General features: G+C 39.3%; 1 protein-coding gene across 1 annotated transcript in view; it reads left to right on the top strand.

The window, feature by feature from the left end:
- The first annotated feature begins 349 nt into the window (after window positions 1-349).
- LOC102110002 (pinopsin-like) overlaps window positions 350-22,626 on the top strand; it is a 72,334-nt gene continuing 50,057 nt past the window's right edge. Inside the window, exon 1 of the mRNA XM_088051352.1 lies at window positions 350-695. Within this exon, the coding sequence (XP_087907478.1) occupies window positions 359-695 (337 nt within the window). The 5' untranslated portion in view covers window positions 350-358. The remainder of the gene's footprint in view (window positions 696-22,626) is intronic.

Below are 22,626 nucleotides of genomic sequence, written 5' to 3'. Positions count from 1 at the left end.
CCTGCTGATGCATCTTTTTAAGATACCTTCCATTCTGAGCATCAAAAAACATCATCTAATATTATCCTAAGTTTAAACAAGAAAGATGGATTTGAGGTGATTGTTCACTCGGTTCTGCTGCCCTGGAGTTGCTGCAGAGCAGACCCCTGGAAAGACACAGCACAGGAAAATAGTCCTGTGCTGCAATACAGTGTTTCACACCTGCATAACCATCTAGGAGATATCTCATCCAAGCAAAGATCACGGGGCTCCTGAGATGATTTAATCTGTGATGGAATGACTTCTGGGAAACAGCTGGAGTACTTCAGCAAAGGGCACCCAGCATCTCTGCCCTCACTGATCCGTGACAAAGTCCGAAATGAACCACACTTGGATGTATAACCTGAGCTTTGGTGCACCTGCAGATCCTGTTCAGCCAAGGGCTGGACTCTCACGAAGTGGGCACACAGTAGTGGCTATTTTTCTTGGATTAATCTTGTTTTTTGGTTTCTTGAATAACTTGATTGTCCTCATCCTCTTCTGCAAGTTTAAAACCCTTCGTAACCCAGTCAACATGCTTCTCCTGAACATCAGCATCAGTGACATGTTAGTGTGCATCTCGGGCACTACCCTCAGTTTTGCATCCAACATCCGTGGCAAATGGATCGGAGGGGACCATGCTTGTAGGTGGTATGGCTTTGTCAATTCCTGCTTTGGTAAGAGTTCAACAATGATTCTTTACTATTCTTCTTTTTAACACTGGTGCATGAAGCAATGTGATTAGGGAGCTCAATGTTCTTTTGTGGTGAACAGAAGCATACTTTTATTGCCTTGTTATGGTCAAGCACAAGTGACCTGCATAGTTTAAAACATTTTAAAAAAAGACCTTATGAAGGAGTAGTGTAGATCTATAAATAACAGTAGAATAAATATTTCCTATCTCATTCTGCAGAATTACTTATTTCTTAAGAGCTAAAAATGGAATCTAAAAAAAGGCAAGCCACTGGAGGCAGTTGGATTAAGTATATGAAAATATATAATACCTCTTTTTCAAGAAAATCTGCCATTGCTGAACTACAGGTCCCTCAGTGCAGTTTCTGTCATGAACAAAGCCTCCTGAAAGTACTCTATTTACCAATTTAATTATCTCTCAATCTGTAATATGAATTCCTCATGTCCCAGTGAGTTCTCATCATTAGATGATTTCTGTTCTGCAAAGCAAAATCTTTATTTTAGAATTGCATGCTTGCAGCTTCAGTAGAAAATTAAGCTGCAGGAATAGATTTGTCAGAAGTGATGGGAAAAGGATTCAGTTCTTCTCCTGTCCAGACAAAACTTTTTTTGCAACCATCTTTTGCGCTGCCAGATATAGGTGTTATAACTGGATATTTTTAATTATTAATAGAAGATAAAGGACAATGAACAGTCAGAGGGTAGCCTTCATCCCTCCAAGGATGAGGCCTGTGGCTTGAAGATGTCTGTTGCATCACCAAGCAACATGACCCTTTCTTTATTTATTCCTACATTCATAAAAAGATCCACTAAAGCACAAACTGGCCTGTGAGTGCATGTGATCCTTATCTAACCCAGACCAGGGGACTTGGCACAGCTCCCTCTTGCTCTGCATCCTTGCTTTGGTGCCTCCAGGCCATGAGGACAGGACAAACGAATTCCTGGCTCTTCTCCCACCCTGGACTGCAGCACTTCTTGTGTAGGCCCTTCGACCCAAGAAGTTCTCCCACAGATCTTGATGTAAAATCAGGTGGTAGATTGAAACACATGTTCTCTACCTGAATTACAAACTCTTCGCTGCTTCCAATGGTGTGGTCTCTGGTACCTGTCCCTTCCTCAAATGTGTCCTCCACTCATGACCATTAACTCATCCTGACAGCTTCCTCTGGGAAACTGCTGCTTTGCCCAAAGTGAAGTCTCTGGAGTTAGTAATGCTGTGTGGTATAACAGCACTTACTTTGGCCATCCAAAAATAGGCTTTATGGTCAACAGTACCTTGGCTTATTTTGGTAGGTTGTTTTCGGTTTGGTTTGTGCTGAGCAAAATGACACGTCTTCTTCCAGGTTTCATTTCCATTTTTGTGTGTTTTATGAATTCCAATATTTTTGTCAGTAGTTTTCTCAGGCAGAAAGAAGAACTGCTTTTTGGGTTTTTTTCTCCATACATTGAGCTTTCTTTTTATTATTTACCAGTGAGAGCAGATAATAACATTTGAAGAGAGGGGGGAAAAAGAGGTGGGTGTTCAAGGGCTTAGGAAAAAAAGTATATTAAAGGTGCCCTTATGAGCCTGCTGGCTTCTGTCTGGATACATTGACTGTGGAATCAAACCTGCAAATGGGTAAGTTTCTCTGAAGGGTGTTCTGTTTGTGGAATAATTCTTCAAAGTCAGATCTATATGAATTGGATGCATGGCAGGATTTCTGTGCTATTATGATACCTGTTGTCATGTGATAGTTTCTGCTATAATTCTTAAAATTGATTAGATCATCAAGGAGCACACAAGCAAATAAAACAGCAAAACCCAGAATGCCAAAGGTGACCTCAACTCCTCTGAGTGACGTTGGTGCTGTCAGTGGGGTGTCCTGGGAAGATGAGGCAGCCTAAATGCAAGTAGTTATTAAACTGTGCATAGGTCATGTGAAGGTCTTGCAGCACTCACATTTTTTCTTTCATTAGTGTGTATTAAGGGGCATAATGAAGAAGTTTGCCTGCAGATTTATAATTAAATAATGCTGATTGGGATATAGCATGAGTAAAAGCAAATAGCAATAGCAGGTTGCCTAACATTTATGTATCTTTACAAACAAATCTTATCTGCTGATAAATATTATTCATCCTTTAGCTCTTCCTTTAAAAATCTCATACATTTGTTAGCTAAAAAATTAGCTTTCCCTGCTCGGTACCTCATGTCTGATTTTGGCCCATCAAAGATAAAAGAAAGGGCCCTAATGCTCAAGATCCAGAAGAGAGATGTGTAACAGGAAAGGTAATTAAGATGAGCTGAAGTTCGACATCAAGGTTGATAAGAATTGATGCTTCAGTATTCTTATCTGTTTTTTTTTTTTTTTTTTGTCACAGGATAGATGATCCTTCTAGGATAAACAACAGTATGGGAACATACTGTTAATCATGTTAAGTTTTTAAGTGTTTAGGGATATGGTTTTGGGGTAATTGTGGTGCTGAGTTGTTGGTTTGACTAGATGATCTTAAAGATCTCTTAACCTATCTCATCAAACCTTGATGATTCTGTGATGCTCTAAGTTCACTGGCCCCACTAGAATTGCACTTACTTGTAGTAAATGAAGATACATACCTTTTTTTCTTTCCTAACTGCAATATTTCTCTAAATTATGAAGAAACTTTAAGTGGGAAACTAATCTTCATGACTTGGTGATTATTTCAAGATGCGTAAGACACGCCTAAGCCAAATTCAAGCTGTTAAAATATTTATAAATACAGTTCATTCTTACAAGTCCTCTGAAAGGATTGTATTTTAAAGGACATTTTCCCTCCTCCCACTTGTTTTATGATAAGCCTCCTTTGTGTTTTAAACCAAATGGAGAGTGAAGGTGTTGTCTTTCAGGCCTGTGGCTTAGATGAAACCTGAGGGAGTGAAAGTAGGAAGCTGAGATTTGTTTCAAATGTAAATGCAAGGTGAGCGATCACATTTTTTTCTTTTCTTTTATTTTATTTTCTTCTTCTTTTTTTTTTTTTTTTTTTTTTTCCTTTTAAATTTTCCCCTCTCAACTATCTTACCTTTTTTAAAATCACATGCCTGGGAGGTGATCTGGAAAGCAGGTATGATTCCCCTCCCAGCAGTATCTACAGTGCAATATACACTGATGTCACTTAGTGGGAAATCAAGTGAGCTATTTACCAGGCAATCCATTGCCTATCCCAGGCACTGGAAAACCATGACCCAAGAATGAGCATCAGGGGGTTGCCATGGGCACAATGGAGAAAAATTATGGACAAAGGGTAGTTTTTTTGTATAATTACTTGCTGCTATCCCTGTATCTGCTTTGTGATTTCAAACCATACATGGAAAGCACAAGGTTTGGAAGCTAACGGGAAGTGCAGATGCTGATCAATAGCCATGTAGTGGAGATTTTAAGAAGATTAAATATTGTGAGATCTGCTGTGGAAGTATGAGCTCTTGGGTCTTGATCTGGGGAAGCACCAGGAATGAAGCTAGAGGAGAAACAGCATGGTCTATTCCCACAGAAAAGGATTTTACCCTGGTGCTCCTCCTTGATTTCAGCTCTGTTAAGTAGGTCATTACAGTGGAAATTGCCCATGTCACTAAACTGGGGAAATGGATGGATTTTTAAAATTTGCTGCCATTACCCACCGCTTTGTCATGGTTTGAAAGGCTCATGGTTATACATTTAAGCAAACATGGAAAATGACACAGGGACAGGATCTATTTTCACAGCTGAACTTTGCAGACAAGGTGAAAAAATATATATATAATAAATAGATAATAGGTAATAGATAATAGATAATGAATTTATAAGCATTAGATTTTTATTTTAGGAAAAATATATTATTTTTAAGGCACTTCCATAGAGACCATATACACAGGAAGTGATATGCCATACTAAGATTAAGTTTGTCTTAGAGTTTTGACCATCTCACATGTAATCTCTCCACAGTGCCTTATTAAACTTTTCAAATCTTTGTAAAGACGAGATAAAAACTTTCAGAAAAAAAATAATTTTTTCCCCAAGATACTTGCACTAAAGTAAACTTCCCAAACATGTAGGACAGGCAGAATTTGAGCTCAGATGACTTCTGGAGTTCATTCTTAGACTCACTACTCTATGCTATGATATATAAGGATTAAATATTAAATAGATTGATACATAAAAGAAAGACAAAGTTGTCTCTAGTTCCAGAAATCCAACACTGAATTCTGATGCTGGAAAAATTTCAAGGCACATTGCTAGCAGGGAAATTTTTGTGCCTGTTGAACTCTTAACTCTTGTTTTCAGGTGTCTGCTGATTGTTTTCTCTTTCTTAACCTTCATGGTGGTTGAAATTGAAACCTGGCAGCTTGCCCGAGAAGTTGTTTCCAATATTTCATTGTAAAAAATGAATTCTTCCCACACAGCATCCGGTCAGTCCTGGGTGCAGCAGAGGGCCACAGTCCTACCTGAACTGATGTAAGGCAGATAGATGTGTCCTAATGTCCACTGCTAGCTCAAGGTCATACCTAAATGAGGACTTTAATCTTTTTAGAAACCCTGTACTCAAGTTTATGGGTAGATAATCCTTTCAATCATATTAAGGCACTTATCGATTTATTCCCTTGTAAACTGCCAGAGAACACAATGAATGAGGAATGGAGCTGCTCATGAATTTGATTTAAAGTTCAGCTGCCTTGTGAGCTTAAACAAATGATTTTCTTTTTAGAATTTTATCTTGATTTTATATGCTGTATCTTAGACTCACTGCATTAAACTAAGGTACTTACATTTAGTATAGACTTCCAACATACTGGAAACTGTTTATGGGATGCAGTTGAGATCTAAATGACTCTTCTGTGAAAACATACCCTTTTTTTCACAAAAAAAGAGATAATCTCACTTGGCTTGATCCTGCAAGAACTCATCTGATGTTTTCTGAGTTCTGATGCAGCAAGTACTCATCTCCCAGTGCAAAACCACTCTTAGCAGCCCCTCACCTGCCCACTGATCATTGATTGCTCCTTCTCCTGTGGGTTTGGGATGGGATTAAAGGTGATATTTCTATAAATAAAGCTGGTAGCAAACACAACTAATCAGTTATACTTAAGAAAACATAGTTCTGCAACAGACACTGAAAACATTCTCTGTTTGAATGACTTTGTTTGAATAGACTCTGTTATGCCTGCAGTCATTGTGACCCATGTAAGCTTTCCTCAGTAGCTGATCAGTATCAGAAATAATCTGCTGGTTCAAACAGAGGGTGGAAAAACCAGTGCCTGATACATGGGAATAAGTCAAAAGTGTTTACAGTCCCTCTGTCTCAAAAAAAAAAAAAAAAGAGAGAGAAATGCTGTCATGGCCTAGAGAGCTGTAGTTACTTTAATACAGTGTAACAACTGACAACTTGTCCTGAATTTTTCTGTCCTTTTCAGCACCTGATATGCATTAGATTTTATAGTAAACAAAAATACAAAAGTAATTATTAAGAAGATATGTAATCCAAATTCTTCTTTCGGCATCTCCTCTTTAGAGAAACTGAAGTCAGCCTGCTATACTTTTATTTAAATAACTAGTCAATAAGGTAGTTGTATATTGTTAAATACACTTCTCAGGACCATACTCAAATGGAAAAAAAGAAATGCTCAACCCCTTAGAGACAGATGGGAATTGTTTGACTAAAGCTGGACATTTTCCAATCCCCAAGGCTTCTTTTATAATCAATAGAAAACCAAATCTGTACTGCCAGCATGCAAACTGTTTGACACATCTGAGATGTTCTCTTCAGGATGGTATGAGATGTCTCCTACATGCACCCCTTTATCTCCATGGACTATGAAAGGAACCCAAGCTCAGGGGTAGATACCTGCTCTGTACCTTTCTGAAGTTTTGAGATGACTTCACAAATTGGTGTTTATTACTTCTTTTGTCTTTCTCTAATTTTCTTACTTTTGCTTATAATTCTCTCCCACTTCAGTATCCTCTTCCAGGATGTTTACAGGATTTTCTATTTCCTATAGGCATTAAACACTGTACAAAATTGAAATCACTTAGAACAGTTGTTCTGCAACTTTTTTCTTTTTTTTTTTTTTCAAAATTTTTTTTTCAAAATTACAAGAGAATTTTTAAGATGTCCGTTGTGTTTCCATGAAGAGGTGTCCTAGTCCTCATACCAGTTTTACAGTCCTAAATTCATCATATAGGGAAAATGCTGTCAGCTCTTTCTACAGGTATTTTGTAGAGCATGAGTACTGTACTCTTGCATTCAATTTACATGCTTAAAACAGAGAGACAACTTGGGAAAAACTTCTGGAAAATGTGATAAAGAAGGAATCATGCCATGAAAAAGAAGTGGAAATGGAAGACCTAATGTCCTACTTTGAATGTTATCCCTGAAATCAGAGACTTCACTCAGGTAGGCACTTTAACACCTTCCTGAGGTAAGAGAAGGTTTTGCCTTGGTTACAGCAGAGTATCATCCAAGATGTGTGCTGGGCTGAAGATGGAACACTGTGCAGCCCCTTGCTCCAGCCCTCCTCTCTTCTGCCTGTGTTTGATCCTTTCCAGTTGGGCAGTCATGCCTCCAGCACAGTTGCATACTTTTGGTTCTGTGCTATGGCCACACATTGCAGAATGCTGGAGACTTTATGCATAGAAATACACAAACAGTATCAGTTCACATGGACACCTCAAATAGGAATTTAAAGGCAAAGACCGTGTTGGATTTCTTGCAGAATTATCCTGATGGTGAATTGAGTCTAAAAGGTCACATCTATTAACCCTGCTGGAGATGATGAAACAGCATTTCTGTCAGAGTTCAAGTTTAATTGTTGACATTTCCAGGCCCTTTTCCCTAGTGCTGGGTCATGGCATTAACCCAGACGATGCTATGCTTGATGTTGGCTTTCTTTTAATTTAGAAAAGGCAGAAACCAGGTCTGTTGGTAGTCAGGTCACATACATGTGAAAAAATATGTCATTAAAATGGAGCTGGCTTTTTAGTCCCTCAGTGGGTATAATGAAATAAAATAGAGCCCAGTAAATAAGCAATATTAAAAAAAAAACCAGAGAGCAATGGACTTTGCTTGTGAAGGGCTATTAAATAATACTGTTTTTAACTATGTGTTTAATAATCTCTAGGAACTGTTAAGACCATCCACATGCTGACACATCTGAACAGAATTCAGTATTTTTGGGAAAACTTTTAAGCTTCCTTTTTAGCCTCTGAAGTATGCCAGTGAGAGGATATTATCTTTGGCTGTTCACATTCCACTTATATGCCAGTGATAGTTTCTTAACTCATGACATTCATTTTCTATATCTTTTTACTTTAGGAAACATTTAAGCAGTCTTCCAGTCCAGTAAGCAAATGAAACTTACAGACTTTTCAGTGATAAAAAGGATACAGAACCATTGGCATAGTTCCAAATAATGACACAATAATAGGTGATAACTATAAAGTTCTTTTTTCCTCTCAGCTGTGGCAAATACTTCATATTTGAAAGTAATAATTAGGGTTTGAATTATTTTTCCTTTTGCTTGGGGCTTTTTTATGTTAGTGTTTCTAATTTAAAAAGTATATTAAGTGAGAAAATAATTTTGTTAAATTAACATGCTGCTGACACTAAAGAAGAAAAGTTTCTTTGAAAACTGAAACTATGCTGTTTACATTTGTGATTTTCTACATATCAACACTAGCTGAGAAACTGCTTCTGAAACTGAAGGTTCAGTAATGTCAATAAACTAGTCTCTACTGATTCATAGACCACTTAATTGCTTCTGTGGATTTCGCAGCTAACATGATTCACTTCTTAAATAATCCAAATGCCTCCCAATACTAGGAGATTTGTGGATTTGATTTTGTTGTGGGTTGTTTGGGCTTTTTTAAAACTAACTCAAAATTACCTCTGTCTCCTATAGACTTTCCCGTAATTGATACAGGCAGGAGGAACATTCGGAATCTGCAGACAAGTGCAAGGGAGCACCAGGCTGAGCAGGCATTTCATCCCATGACATCCCCCAGTCCTGTTTCTGTGAGATGTCCCTGTGCTTTCCCTCCTGAGCAATGTGGGACCTGGTTGCCCCTCTCTCCCCTCCATGCTGTGCTGGCCCAGTGAGGATCAGGGGATGTGATCAGCCCATGTGAGGGTGAAACCTCAGGTTCCTGGGGCTGCTTGACTCCCCAGGCATCCCTCTGTGGTCTGGATGGTAATGCCTCTAATCGAGGTCACTTGGGTACCATCTTTTCTACCATTGTGCCAGACTTCACTTGCTTCAGCTGAAGGTTTCTTGTGCCAGCTCTCAGCATCAGGCTCAATCGCTCTGGCCTATTTCAGCCAACAAGTGTTCCCATCATGTTGTAAAATTACTATAACAATTGTAAAATTATTACTTCTCCTATTTGTAGTTTCTCAAGCCTATTTTGCAGAAGATGCCAATATGATGGAAGTACAGTCTCATCCTGTGGCCAGATAGAAACTTCTGCTGTTCCTTAAGCAAGCACAGCAGCCACGAAGCAGTGACTCACTGGGCTAAGCTGGCAATCTTTACATCTATTTCCCAGTCTTTTATTAGAGGCAGACATTCACTACCTGCTAATTTTCTAGTGTTGTTTTTCAATTATATCAGTTCATATCAGTAATTATATCAATAATATTGTTTCTTGCCCCACTCCTATTTTTTATTGTTTCTATTGGTTTCACTAACACAATTAAGAGCCAAAATGGTAGATAACTATGGCAAGAAGGAATCAAAGCCAACAGGCTTCAGATGAATCAAAAGAAGGAAACTCCTTTATGTTGAATTATTTTTGTAGGGATTTATAACAGTAGAAATTTTTTCAGGACCAAGTGACTATCAGAAAACAAGGTATCAAAAAGAAGACTTAATTGTAAAACATTTTCATAAGGAATAGATAATTTTTACAATTCAACAGCAATGTAAAACTTTGCTTAGATTAGGTCTTTGGTAAATTTTAAAATTCAAAACTATTAGTTAATTCACATATATGGCATTTTATCGCTTAATATCTAAGTGTTGTCTGAGTCTAGTAAAGACCTCTGAGTACTGGAATAGCATGTTAACATCTGTCAAGAGTTGCTTTCAGCTACAAAATGGTATGAATTTTGCAAACCCATAGATAATCCCGTTTAACTTGACCTTATGAGAATTTTAGGACACGTAATGGTTAGATATAATCCTTATGTGCAAGTGCACACGGAAGCATTACTGTTTGCCAGTTTTACAGTTTGGGGGTTATTTGTGTTCTGCATTCAGGCTGTTTGTGGAGTTATCAGGGGACCCTTTTAGACTGACTGTTTAATCACCCTAATGAAATTAGGCAATCTGTTTGGGCACTGTGCAGCAGGCAGCCCAAGGCAGGGCAGGGCACTGCTGTCCCCTTCACGGCTGGCAGCAGAGCCAGCGTGGGAGGCTGATGGCCATCCTTGTGGCTGCTCTGTCTGCCTCAGTGTGAGTTCAGCAGGAGTTAATTAGAAACAGCTCTAGGGTAGGAGTTAATGTGTTAGTGATGACAAGTTACAAATTCTGCCTTTCAGTGAAAGAGTGGAGTATGTGTGTGTATATTATCTATATGTTCTGTTCACTGACTATAGTGCACCAAGTAACTCTGTGCAGTTCTCTGTAACAAATCATGACAGTTTGCCCTAATTTATCTGAACTTTGAAATTTTGCTCTGCTTTCAAACTGCTCAATTTTCAGAGAAAAAATGTGTGGCGGTGAAAGAGGACCAAGGCCCAGCAGTGGCTGCATGAGTTTGTTGAGGATTGATTTGCTATGTGTACTTCTTAAAATTGAAAATGTATTTCTATTTAATATCTTTGAGAGAGGCAAAGACCATATCACAGGAGTAGGATGAAAGGCTGCCAGATAAATATGCCAGTCAGGATTTAAATAGACTTTTAATAATGGGTAGAAAGAAGGTTATGGGGCAAGACAAAGCCTTATCTTAATATACTTTGAGATAAGAGCAGTAGACATGTCACCATCTGGTTTGCTTCATACAACAGTTTTTCTCTATTGGTCAGTGCACCAAGGGATATTTAACAAGGAATTTGAGAATTAATAGGAGTTTTACAAGTTAATATCTTTCCTAGGGTTGTGGGCAGTCAAAGCTTTGGAAAAGAAATACTGATATCAGATAAAAGCAGATATTAGCCTCTTACTGTGCTGTAATTGTTTTTTCTTATTGTCTTTTCTTATTATTTCAATAACTAAGTTATGCCTTGCCAAGTGTTGTTTGTATAGATACCAAGTATATGCCATTCAAAGTATTTTGCTGAGCTATTCATCTAGAATACTAACCTTAAAGCTGGGATAATTTTCAGTATCCAGTGATATTTTTCCAATACACAGTACCACAGCCTGTGATTTGTGGTGTAGGGACACCTATCTTCCCTGAAGCACTACTTTTGAATCTAATAGGTCTGCCTGCATTTATCTCCCATTCCACCTGCTCTCAGGAAACCTGCAAAATTTTGGTACGTACAATATAATATATCAATGAATTCCACTTAGAAACTTTGTACTATGCAAGGAGAAGTACCTTCTTGAGTCTGTTTATTCTGAGTCTGCAACCTGATGATTTAATAGGAAAACCTACTTCTTGTAGGAAACATGAAATAATATTTCCCCTGTGCACCTTTTCTCTTTCTTTTCTGTTTTCCTTTTCTAATCAGTCCTGATGTTTGCTTTTCTAAATGCTGCTGTGCATTGCTGCCTTGGTGGAAGTGCTTTGTGTAAGGCTCTCTATCATAACTCTCTTTGCAGAGCAATGAGTCAGAAACAATTGCTGTGTATTTAAAGCCAGGTATGTTTTTCTGCACATAAAGCAGTTTACATCAGTATTGCATCTCATCTGCTCGTGGCTCAGATTCATGTGGGTGTGCTGCAGGACTTCATGGTTAGTTTTTGTTGATTTTGAGTCATTCTGTGTAGTCTGGTCAGAAAACTTGTCACTTTTTCCCATCTTTTCCAGATCATTTATTAATGTGATGAATAGCCCAGGGCCTAGCACAGGCCCATGGGGAACTTTGCTGTCCACACTTTCCACTAAGAAAACTAACTTTTTTCTCCTGTTTTTTATTTCCTACCTCTATTTAATTATTTATTCACATGACTATTTCTGTTATTGCAGATTACTATCCTTAAAAGCCTTTGGGCTAATCAAAGTTGTTTGAAAATCCAAGTAGGTTTCATCCAACTAGGCATTGCCCCTGTCTGCACGGTGATGTCAAGGACCTCTGATGAATTAAGTAAGGTATGGCTTCCCTCCATGATAGGCAGGCTTGCTCCAATATGTCATCTACATCCACTACTATACTTTCTAGTGCAGTTTCCACTCATCTATCCAGTGTTGCAGATTAGACTTACTGGTTGGGTGAAAATGTACCGCAAAAGATTTCTGTCTGCATCGGTTATATTTAATTTTTTAATGGATGTAGCAAAAGATCCTCTCTTTGAGGTCCTTTGGGCAACTTAAGGAATATTCTTGTTAAGGAACAGGGAATACTGCTTTTCCTCGCTGCACATCCTTCAGCCATCACAGAGATCTTGGATAGAGACAGGAACAGCCTTCTCTGGTGTTTCATCCCACCTCCACACCATGTGAGATTGTGGGGTTGTAAAACTGCACAGGAAACTCCAGGCTCAAAGGCAGTGTAAAGCCTGGTCATCATATTTAGAGACTGCATTCACAGTATCAGATATGACTATTTATTGATATTAGTTAATATCTAATTAGAATAAAAACCAGTTTGACCACTAGACACTATGAAAATGTCTCAGAAGAGTTAGTATTTGTAGTGTGTTTCACCCCTAACTGCCAAAGAAACCCCCCAGATTATGGAAAATCTCTAGAAATATACTCATTATTAAAAATGAGCAGTTGGATTCAGTGGAAAAGGAGGAGCTCATTGGAAGGACATTGGCTGTGTGCTCTGGTGGACACTTGGCTCATTGGCTAGCAGATGCTAACACTGTCATTTCACCTCTTATCTTATTTGGTGCCATGTCCCACATAGAGAAACCCCCTGAGACTGTACCTTGTGTTTTACAGCTGTGAACATGAACTGTGAGCATGAAGGAAGGGCCCGGGGATGCCCCCACGTTCCAGAAGGAGCTGTCCTGGCAGGAGATGGGGGCCTGCAGGATGGCGTGGGGATGGGGATGCAGCAGTGAACCTGACTGCCCTGAGAGCATCCTCCTGCAAGGCCAGCGCTGCACATCCATTCTTGCTTTCCTCACGCACACGTACCCCAAAGATTTCTCCCGAGATGTTGCTGTACAGGAGCTCCACCTAGTGCTGACATTTCTTACATAAGATGTATTTCATACACAAGATGTATTCTGATTCCCTAAGGCGGCAGAATAAATACACTGATATGGAGGCAGCCGAGTCAGGAAGCTGGATTTCAGCCTGCTTTCCAGAATGCAAAGGGGTCCTGGATAACATATGGGAAGTGAGACAGAAAATAAAGTTCAGGGATGTTTTTGTACTGTGCTATAGTATCATTGAGATGCAAAAGGGAATTCTTTGGGCTGTTTATGCCGCTGGGAGTTTGTTGTTTGGATGGATAGGCATATTAAATGACATTACAGAAAAATATGGTAGTACTCAGTGATGCACATTAAGTCACCAGATACAGCTAGGAATTAATACCACCTTTAAAGCACAAAATAAACATCTTTAAAAACTCAGCAAAGGAGGGGGGGAAAAAGAGGAAAACCCAAGAGATTTCTTTCCAGTTAAAAGCAATACATGCTGTCTGCATTGAAGATACCACCAAATACAGAGGAAAAGGTATGTCAAACAAAGGATGAAACACCAAAATGACCATTGATAAAAGAGAAAAAAAGATTTATTGAACAGGACCAATAATGCTTGTTTTCATACTTCTCTCAGTAGAGTTGTATCCACCAATGATTTCTCAGTGATTTCTTTCAAGTGCAAAGTTAAACTATGACTCCCATTAGAGTTAAGCAGGAGGATAATTCTTTGGAGAAGGGAATGATTGCCTGTTCTAATGGATTCATGATTCCAAATCATCTTTAGCAAAATAGAACAAATTTTGGAGGTGTAGTGAAGAAGGAGCAGGCATTACATAAATGGCAATTGGTGGATTTATTTCTGTTCAGAGTGAATGGTTGATATCAGAGGTAGCCTGTATTTGGAAAATGGTTGTAACTGCTAAGGTTCAGAAAATGATTGTGGGAAATATTTTATCAATTTCAAGTAAGTATCAATGCTTTTAATGCATTAAAAATCAAAAGGAAGTTGTGCTCTGATCACTCATATGTGGGAACAACTAGAATAAGAGTCACCAAATTAAAGAATATTTGGAGTTTTTTTGACCATTTATTCTGTGTTTATAATATAAATATTTAATAGGCATATCCAAATAAAGCCAATAGTGTTTTGGAAGCACACTGTATTTTCAGCTGCTTCTGTCTGTTTTTGAGGCATCCATTCACTCCTCTGCAGTTCATATCCTGTATATTAGCCCTGAACTTACCAGTTCTTATATTCACATTGTGGTTTTGCTATATCACAAAATGTTGTTCTGTGATTTCTTTATTTGATGAACTTCAGCAAAGTCAGGCTAGTAATGGCTGGCTTTCCACCAAGACCAGACCTCACTTTGAGTCCATCCATCTTAACTCTGAATTCTAGGTTCAGTGGTTTTTCTTTTTAACTCTGGAAAGGTTTGGGGTCTTCTGCTAAAATCTGCTGGCAGTTGGATGCAGGCTTATAAAATATGTATCTCTTTTTTGTTTGGGACAGAAAGGAAAAAGTGGACAAAATTCTGGAGGTGTAGTGAAGAAGGAACAGTAGCCATATATGTCTGCCACTCTACAGACTTGTTTGGATCCCTTCTGAATATTCATTTGTATTTCTCATCTAAAAAAATAAAATAAAAAAAATAAAAAAAAATAACAAACAAAAAACCAACAAAAAACCAAACACCAAATCCCCTGCAACAAAAACTGAAACCTTTGATACTAATATCTCGTGAAATTCCATATTCACAATCTCTGACATGTTTCTCAGATTTGCTCATTTTATAGTACCTTCTCACTAGCCCTACTGGTGATGAAAGTTGCTATCTAACCGTGTTCTGTCAATTTAACTGAATTTGTTTCATTCCAGGCTGCCTATCCCAGATTTTACAGACCAATCAACATTCTCAGTGCCACTTTTTGGCAAATCCAGTATCATAAAAAAAAAAAGAGATGTAACCTGCAGAACCTCACTGGAGACTGTATATGATGTATATTTTTCCCTAGCAGTGAAATGTCTATTATGGGACTCTAAGCCAGAAGGCAAAATGGAATTTTAATTATTACTTAAGCAATTAACAGGTTTTGTTATTTTTTCCTCTGTGATGCTGTGACTTAGGAGTTTTTCATATTTTACTAAAGTGCATGTGTGTCCTGGTTTAGGGTAAATTTGGGAGGAAACCTCTGAAGGAGTCACTCTAGAAAGCAAATTCAAGTAGCCTCTCCCCCCACAAGTTCAGGAGACACAAATCTCCTCTGAGAAATGTGGAAAAGACTGTTTACTTAACAAGCAAAGTATTCACAAGTATGTGAAAATGAATAATATTGGACAATGGAACCTCTTGTTGTTCTGAAGAGATGGCAAATTCAGAGAGAGTCCATTTGTAGCTCAGAGTCCTTTTCCTGGGTGTTTCCTCGGCTGTCTCAGTCCCTCTGGGGCTTGGGTCTGGTGTCCTGGCTGCAGCGCAGCTTGGGGGGCCCCCAGATGATAGCCCTGGTGTTCCCAGACCAAACAGTGGCTGAACAGTTCCCAAAAAACCTTCTGGCTTCAGCTAACAAGAGAGAACCCAGCGAACAGACAAGGGAAAGCTCCCCATCTGTCTGCAGAGTGGAGAACTCCAAGAGCACTGCTTATCTCTAGGTTTTGAATACAGCCACGAAAAAAATTCCACTGCTTTTCCTTCTCCCCCACTTTGCTTTCAGATCTAGTTTTAAAGGTGCAGAACTTATTAGTGGGCTAACCAGATGGGGATGCAATTCAGCATCATAAGGTCACTCCAGGAAAATAGGCTGTGAGAAAAACAGATCAACAAATCAGCTTTTGAAAGTTTCTGCTTTTATCATTATAATATTCTTACCTCCTCACCTGCAAAGAAATCTCTGATGGCAGCAACTACTGGAGTGAGCACTACTGTATTTTTGTGGAAGAAATGTATTGATTTTAATGGAAACAGAGCCTGATGATTTTGCTTACCAGCTTTAACATTAACTAATATATAATTTTTTATATATTAGAATATATATATTCTTTTTTATATATTAGAATATATATTATCTTTTATATATAAGAATATACATATTTTTTATATATTAGAATTCCACCACCTTGGAAACCAAGGTGGTGATAGCATGGATTGCTCTTATAAAGCCTCTGATGCTGTGGACATTGTTAGGTAAGGTACTGTGGCCCAGATCAACAAAATTGTTCCTGAAAAATAAGCACGTATTATAAAAAGACTGTTTATTTTTTTTTTTTGCCTCTTGCAGCTTCTAAACCTCTATTGCAAACACTAGACCTACAGATTGTATTTCATGCATAGTCCCTGGAAGATGATAATATGTTTTCAGAAAGACTTCTAAGGAGATACAGAAGTACAGATATGTTGGAAATGTCACAACTTTTAAGCTGCTTAAATTATTTTTGTTTCATTTTCACATGTGGGGTGTTTTATTTTTGAAGAGAACTATCAGAAATGCTCTAGTTTATATTCAGGAAAGTTATTTCCCTTGAAAGCAGTACTGAGTCACTGATCAAACTAGTTTTGTATAATTCAATAACATATTCATATAATACCGTTCAGTAGCACAACTTGTAATTAAACTCAATACTTGAAATTTGAGGTATCAAGAGGCTTCATTTGAAGAGACCTGTTTCTTACTGCTGTTCTTCTGTGTTTAAGTTCTTGGGCAAGCCCAATGTCATCCAGAAGAAACAGCAGAATACCTCAGCACAGGATTCCCCAATACTCCCAACTTGGGGTGTATCTCCATCTTACCTCCTCCATCTTACTGTGCCACAGAGCTTTTTAGCATATTCTCCAGCTAATGGAACAGCAGATTTAGAAGGTGAAAACTGAGGGACTAGAAAGGAGAGAACGTGTTAGGATGCATAACATTTCTGGGAGACCTGCCTCTTGCTCCTGTTAGGCATTTAGCAGTACAGCAGTCCTAAGTGGAGACCAGAGCATGCCTCTTCCGTCCCTGCTAATGTCCTTCCAGCACAGTGCTCTTCCTTGCTCACTGCCTCTCCAAGTTCACTGTTCACCACTGCACAGGGGCCTGACTTCAAAAGGAAAGGTGCAAATTTTGGTGGGTCCCAGCCTGCCAGCTGCTGGTTCTCATTCCTCTTGCACTTCCAGCTGCATGATGTCTCTCCCAGCTATCCTGGCTGTGGAGAGAGGGTGAAGCTCAGCACTGTTAGGATGTGGCCAGCTTGTTATTCCATAACACACACATCATCACTGCAGGTGTGGTTTCTGGGGGAAGAAAAGCTGAGTGCACCCCTGGAAGTGTGTCATTTTGTGTCACTCTTCACTGGGAGTCTTTGCTAGGATCAGCCCTGTGGACTCTGTCCTCTGTCACCACTGCCTGTCCCTTTCCCAGTTCCTCCAAGACATGGCTTGGAGATGTGGTTCTGCAAAAGTGGCAGCCTTGGCTCCAAGACATTGTGCTGAAAAGTAGCTCTGGTGCTTTTGAGGGACCAGAGGGGTGGAGGGGAGCCTTGTCCCAGCCAAGCTGAGCTGAAAGGAGCAGCGTGGAGGCAGGTGGAGCAGGGTGGAACAAGAATTCAAAGTGGCCAAGCCACATGGAATTGAACCAGTGGAGCATGGTGATCTGAGAAAAAACAGGTGTCACAGCATAGACTATCCAGCTTTTAGGGGATTTTTCCATCATGGTTTTCATTGTCTCAGGCTTGGGAACAGGAGTGCTGACTGCAGGAAGTGCCCACCATCTTTTCTTCATCTGGAAAAACCATATGGTGCTGGGCATGGGAATGGCCACCAGCCTGACTTTGTCCTGGTGGCCAAACAGAACTAAGCTGAGGTGGTGAACAACTCCTTGTGTGTAAAGCACCTTCTCTTTGTGTATTTTTTTGTTATTAATATTGCTGCTATTACTGTGCTTTTCTTTCCATTTCTGTTTGCTTCCAATAAATTATTATCTCAGTCTGTAGTCCCTACCTTTGTCCCTCTTTTGCCAGAAGGGCAAGAGGGAGTGGCTTATTTAGAGATTCATTTCTGGCTGGTGTTAAATCAGCACACCAGGATGTTATATGAAAGCTGCCCCTCAGGAGTGGGTATTACATGCACACTCCGTATGAACGGAGTCTTGTGAATGCATGAAGCATCGTTGTTTTTATTCAGCAACACCTTTAAGCAGCGATGGTAGGAGTCCCTGTTGGATAACCTCTGCCACTGGCAGACCCCTCTAGAGTAATTAGATGATCCCATAGATTCCGTGTGGGAACCTGGTATCACTTACTCTCCCCTTGATTTCCCCTCTGCATTTTGTTCATGGCTGGCAGATGGTCTGATGCACACCCAGGGGTGCTCAGCTTGCACCATCCTGCCATGGGGCTCAGCAGCAGAACATCCAGGCACACCCTGCTTCCATGCCTTGCACCAGGCTCTCAGCTGTGTTTTGCCCTGTCTCAGTCTCGGCAGCTGGGTTTGGGCTGGATGTGGGCTGCAGTGCTACTGGGACGTGTATGGACTTGCTGTGGGGTCACTGAGGTTGGTACAGATGATGCAGAGAGGGAATGGTGGTGTAAAAGCCTGAAGACAGCACAGTAGAAGAGTGAGAACAGCTTGTGCGTGTAACAGAGAATTCTGTTTCCAGCAGTAAAAGGTATTGACTCAGCCAAGCCTGAAGGATTGTGTGCTGATAACAACAGAATGTGATAACTCATGGGTGGAGGATCCTGCACCCACTGAGAGGAGCATGACCTCAAGGAAAAGACAACAGGGAGCAGCAGTTTCGCCTCAGACATACAAGGTTTGTACAGGCAGGATTTGTAAGCAATGAAGGATTTCATGACAGTGGACTCCTAAAGTATATAAAAGCTCTATCCAAAACCCAATTTGTTGCCAGGGAGGTACATGTAAGCAAAGGATTTTATGAACTGATAGCTGGAGTCTCTTGTTCTCTCTGTTGCACAAAATAAATTCTAGACAATACCTCTTGAGCACAGATCCTGTGGGTGTGAGAATATGAGCGGCTGAAAACTATGAGACAATGCCTGTGAATGGGTAAAATCAACCTTCATGGAGATTGGGTGTGGGAAATCTATCTTGGGTTTTCTCAAGCCCTTGGATTTAGTTTTTCTCCATTAATTTCTTGTTGAGGAAGGTGCTGTTGCATCCCTCCATTCTCAGTCTGCCTAAGGTTACCTGTGTTTTCTTTCCATTGCTTCTGGTCCTTGATAACTGGAACTGGATATCCCTTTCAACATGCAATCAGGACTGCTCCAGGACTCTAACCATGATGTAGTGTAATGACCTTCAAGCCATTTTAGACGGCAGATATGTCTAAGTTAGTAGTTAAAACGTTGATCCAGTGTAGGCTGGGATTCTCAGATTTTTCCACAGCCTCCAGACCATGGGTGAGCTGCTTCCCCATTCCAATTACTACATCGGTGAGCAGCATAAGCCATCAAAAACTAATAAGAAAATGTAACACTTTTAGCTAGAACCCATGGGAGCAAAGTGCAATGATTTGCTGTGCTTTTCACACAGCTGCTGCCAGGGAGAAATGTACAGATCCTTAAATAAAAGTAAATAATAGATAATGTCTCAGATGATAGCCCTATAAATAGATGTCTGTCCTGGTTTATGACTTGAAATTTAATTTCTTGCACTTTACTCACGGCACCTAATTGCTGTGTAGCAAGCCTTATGCTCCACATCCAGCTAGTCTCAAAGTCACTTATTTCCATGGTTAACTTTTGAATAATTATCTATTCCTGTAATGCAATCTGCAGTGGAATTTTTGACATTTTTCAGTACTGTTCAGTGCGAATCTCATTTTTGTTCCTATATATTCATGAAATATTGGGGGAGCAAATTACATTTCTCACTGTGATTGACTCCTGTGCAGTTATTTGTCTAGGTACCAGCTTGAGGCTCTAAATATTTGTTGGAAACAAATTCCATTTAGATTTGCAATTTGTGAACCTAATTTTGTTGCAGTTCTAGAAAAAATTACTCATTTGAAATTAATATACAGAGTCTACACATTCATAAATGTTACTACTTAATAAGAATGAAACGTTGGCACAAAGAATTATAATTATTTCCTTCTTTTTATAGCTTGCATTAATTTTTTTTAAATTTGTTTTTTGGTTATTAAGGCCATGGAGATTGTGCTCAAGTCTTTTCTTCAGAGACAATCGTAAAGTATTTAATTGCTTTTTGTTTTTAAGCTGTGATTCTCACTAGTTCCTCTGACTGCAACAGATAGTGCGTGAAATAGAATACCAGAAAGCTGCAGGATTTCTAACAAGGGTCACAACAGTTAAATGCACCTGGCATTAAGAGAACTCTGTATGCAAAGCTAGAAGGCAGAATGAAAACTGGGAGGCTTTATTCTACTTTAGCCAAAACAGATTACAAGAAGGGCAGGAGGAAGGGCTGAGGGAACTACAAGCCTATTAGTCTAAAATCAGTACCTGGAAAAATTATGGAGAGGATTGCACTGGGTGCTATAGAAAAGCATATAAAGGACAAGGCAATCATCAGTTTTTTGCTGGCAGCTCATTCACTGCAAGCTGACAGGTTATGTACTCCTGATCCTCATATTTTATTTCCAGCCAGTGTCAAATTAAGTACCGAACACAAAACCTGGTTTTGCCTTTTTTATGAAATGATGTTGTTTCTGTCCAGCAAATTAGTATATATTATAATGGATGAAAGGAGAGTGGTATATTTCTAGGATTCAGTTATTGAACTAATACAAGTGTGAGAATAAAAAAGTCTGTTTAGTTGGGGTTTTTTGTAACGAAAAAGCTGAGGATATTCTTATCAATCAGGGACCTTGGAGCTGCTCTGCCCCAACATTGCAACAAGGTTACTCTTGATGTAGTTTGGTTTTGACCAGTCTTGACTTCTGTGTTAAGGTGAAAAGCCCTCCATCAGCAAGGCTGGATGGAGCTGCAGTGTTGGGGCACTTCTTGTGACTTTTTGTACGCTGTCCAATGTCACACAGAGTAGACTGAGAGAGGGTTGCAGTGGCCTCTGTTGTTTCTTTCTCACCTGGGTAATGTGTTTTAATTACTCTCAGCCAATTCAACCAAATTAATCTCACTTCTGGAAAAAGCTACTTGTTAAATTTTTATTTTGATTTTGGCTTTGGATTTATATTTTTTTTGTCTTTCAAAGCATCAGTTCTGTTCTTTCAAAGTAATTTCAATTTTTCTGAAAAGTTAGCTGGGCTTACTAAGTTTGAACCACATAAAGAATGTTGAATTCTTTTATCTCTTATCTCTTATATATCTTATTTATTTTTCTTTTATCTCTTTATCTCTTCAGTGTACTCCTCATTTTCCCATGTCTTGAAAGTATTAGAAGTCAATGCATAGTGGTATTAATTTTAGTGCTATTAAAAAGTTAAAACCTTGAAGTCTTACTGTGCCAAACCCAAAGATAATGGCATTTTTTCCCTGAACTTTTGTGGTCTGGGATTCCATAAATTACAATTCTTGTCCTCCCCAGAAAAGTGTAGTTTGTGTCATGTCAGTGGAACTCAATAATAAGGTGAGGGAAGATGAATTGGCTCCTGCCAAGATGTACAGTTAAGGGTCGTGAATTTTCTTCTGTATTGAGAAGAAAATTATTTTCTATAATTTAAAGGCAACTTTTGTGCTTCTGTCTGATTGCTGATATTTCATTTATTCTTGACTAACATCACCATGATCCTAATTTAATACCTGAACATTAATCCTATGCTGGTGCAAGACAGAGATTTTCTGTGTCTGAAAACAAGTAACCCTGCATTCATGGTCACTTGTCTTCAGAGCCATGCCATAAAGCCATCCATCATAAATACCAGCGTGAGAAAAGCTAAGCATCTTCCTTGGGCAGTAGGTGAAGACAAGAAGAAGTGTAAATGTTTTCCATAAATCATGACAATACACAGCAGGAGGAGCTGCTGGGCAGTAGCACAGCCACAGGGATGAGCAGGCAGAGCTGGCAGCCAGGCTGGAGCTGAGAGCCCAGCGGTGAAAGCAGCAATCCAGGAAGCAGAACCCTGAGCTAGGGAAACCTGAATATCCTATCTGGGTATTCTAGGCAGCCCCACACATGTAGGAATGTAGGATATCCTCAACAAAAGTACAGCTCACTTGCCATCTCATGACAGCAGGGAAAATGCGGTCTCAATTGCCATCAGAGGTACAGCAAGAACAATAGATCTTTGCTGGAGAGCACCCAGCTGGAATAAGGGGGAGATTTCTTGTCTCTCAGACAGCTTTTTGTTAGTCCACGATTATCTAATCTAAAGTACAGAAATAGATCTGTAACACCTGACAGAGGCCCAAGTTTCAAATATAAAATCTGTATTTTTGCCTTAGGTACCTACATGAGCTCAATGTTTTTGATAGAGAGGAGCTCTTTAGTCAAGCAGATATAAACCTGGAAAGTGACAATGCTAAGAAAGTGAAGATAATTGTGTGGGCTGGGAGCATGAAGAGAGCAGTAGATTCTTTACTCTTGAGTCCAAGGGCATTCAAGAATGGTGTTATGTAGGAAATCAGATTAGGTGAGGGATGATAAGAAAGTCTCCCCTGTCTCTAAAACAGCCTAGCCTTAAAGCAAGTTTATAAGTCAGCTGAATTTAGGGGCGCTATTACAGCTGTAAATGTATCTACTTTTTAGGAC

The sequence above is a fragment of the Pseudopodoces humilis genome, chromosome 2, assembly GCF_049639895.1.
Source record: "Pseudopodoces humilis isolate 2021_Gansu_Grassland_sample_001 chromosome 2, ASM4963989v1, whole genome shotgun sequence".
Classification (NCBI taxonomy): Eukaryota; Metazoa; Chordata; class Aves; order Passeriformes; family Paridae; genus Pseudopodoces; species Pseudopodoces humilis.
Note: the sequence above shows the minus strand (reverse complement) of the source record. Positions and strands in the feature narration are given on the sequence as shown.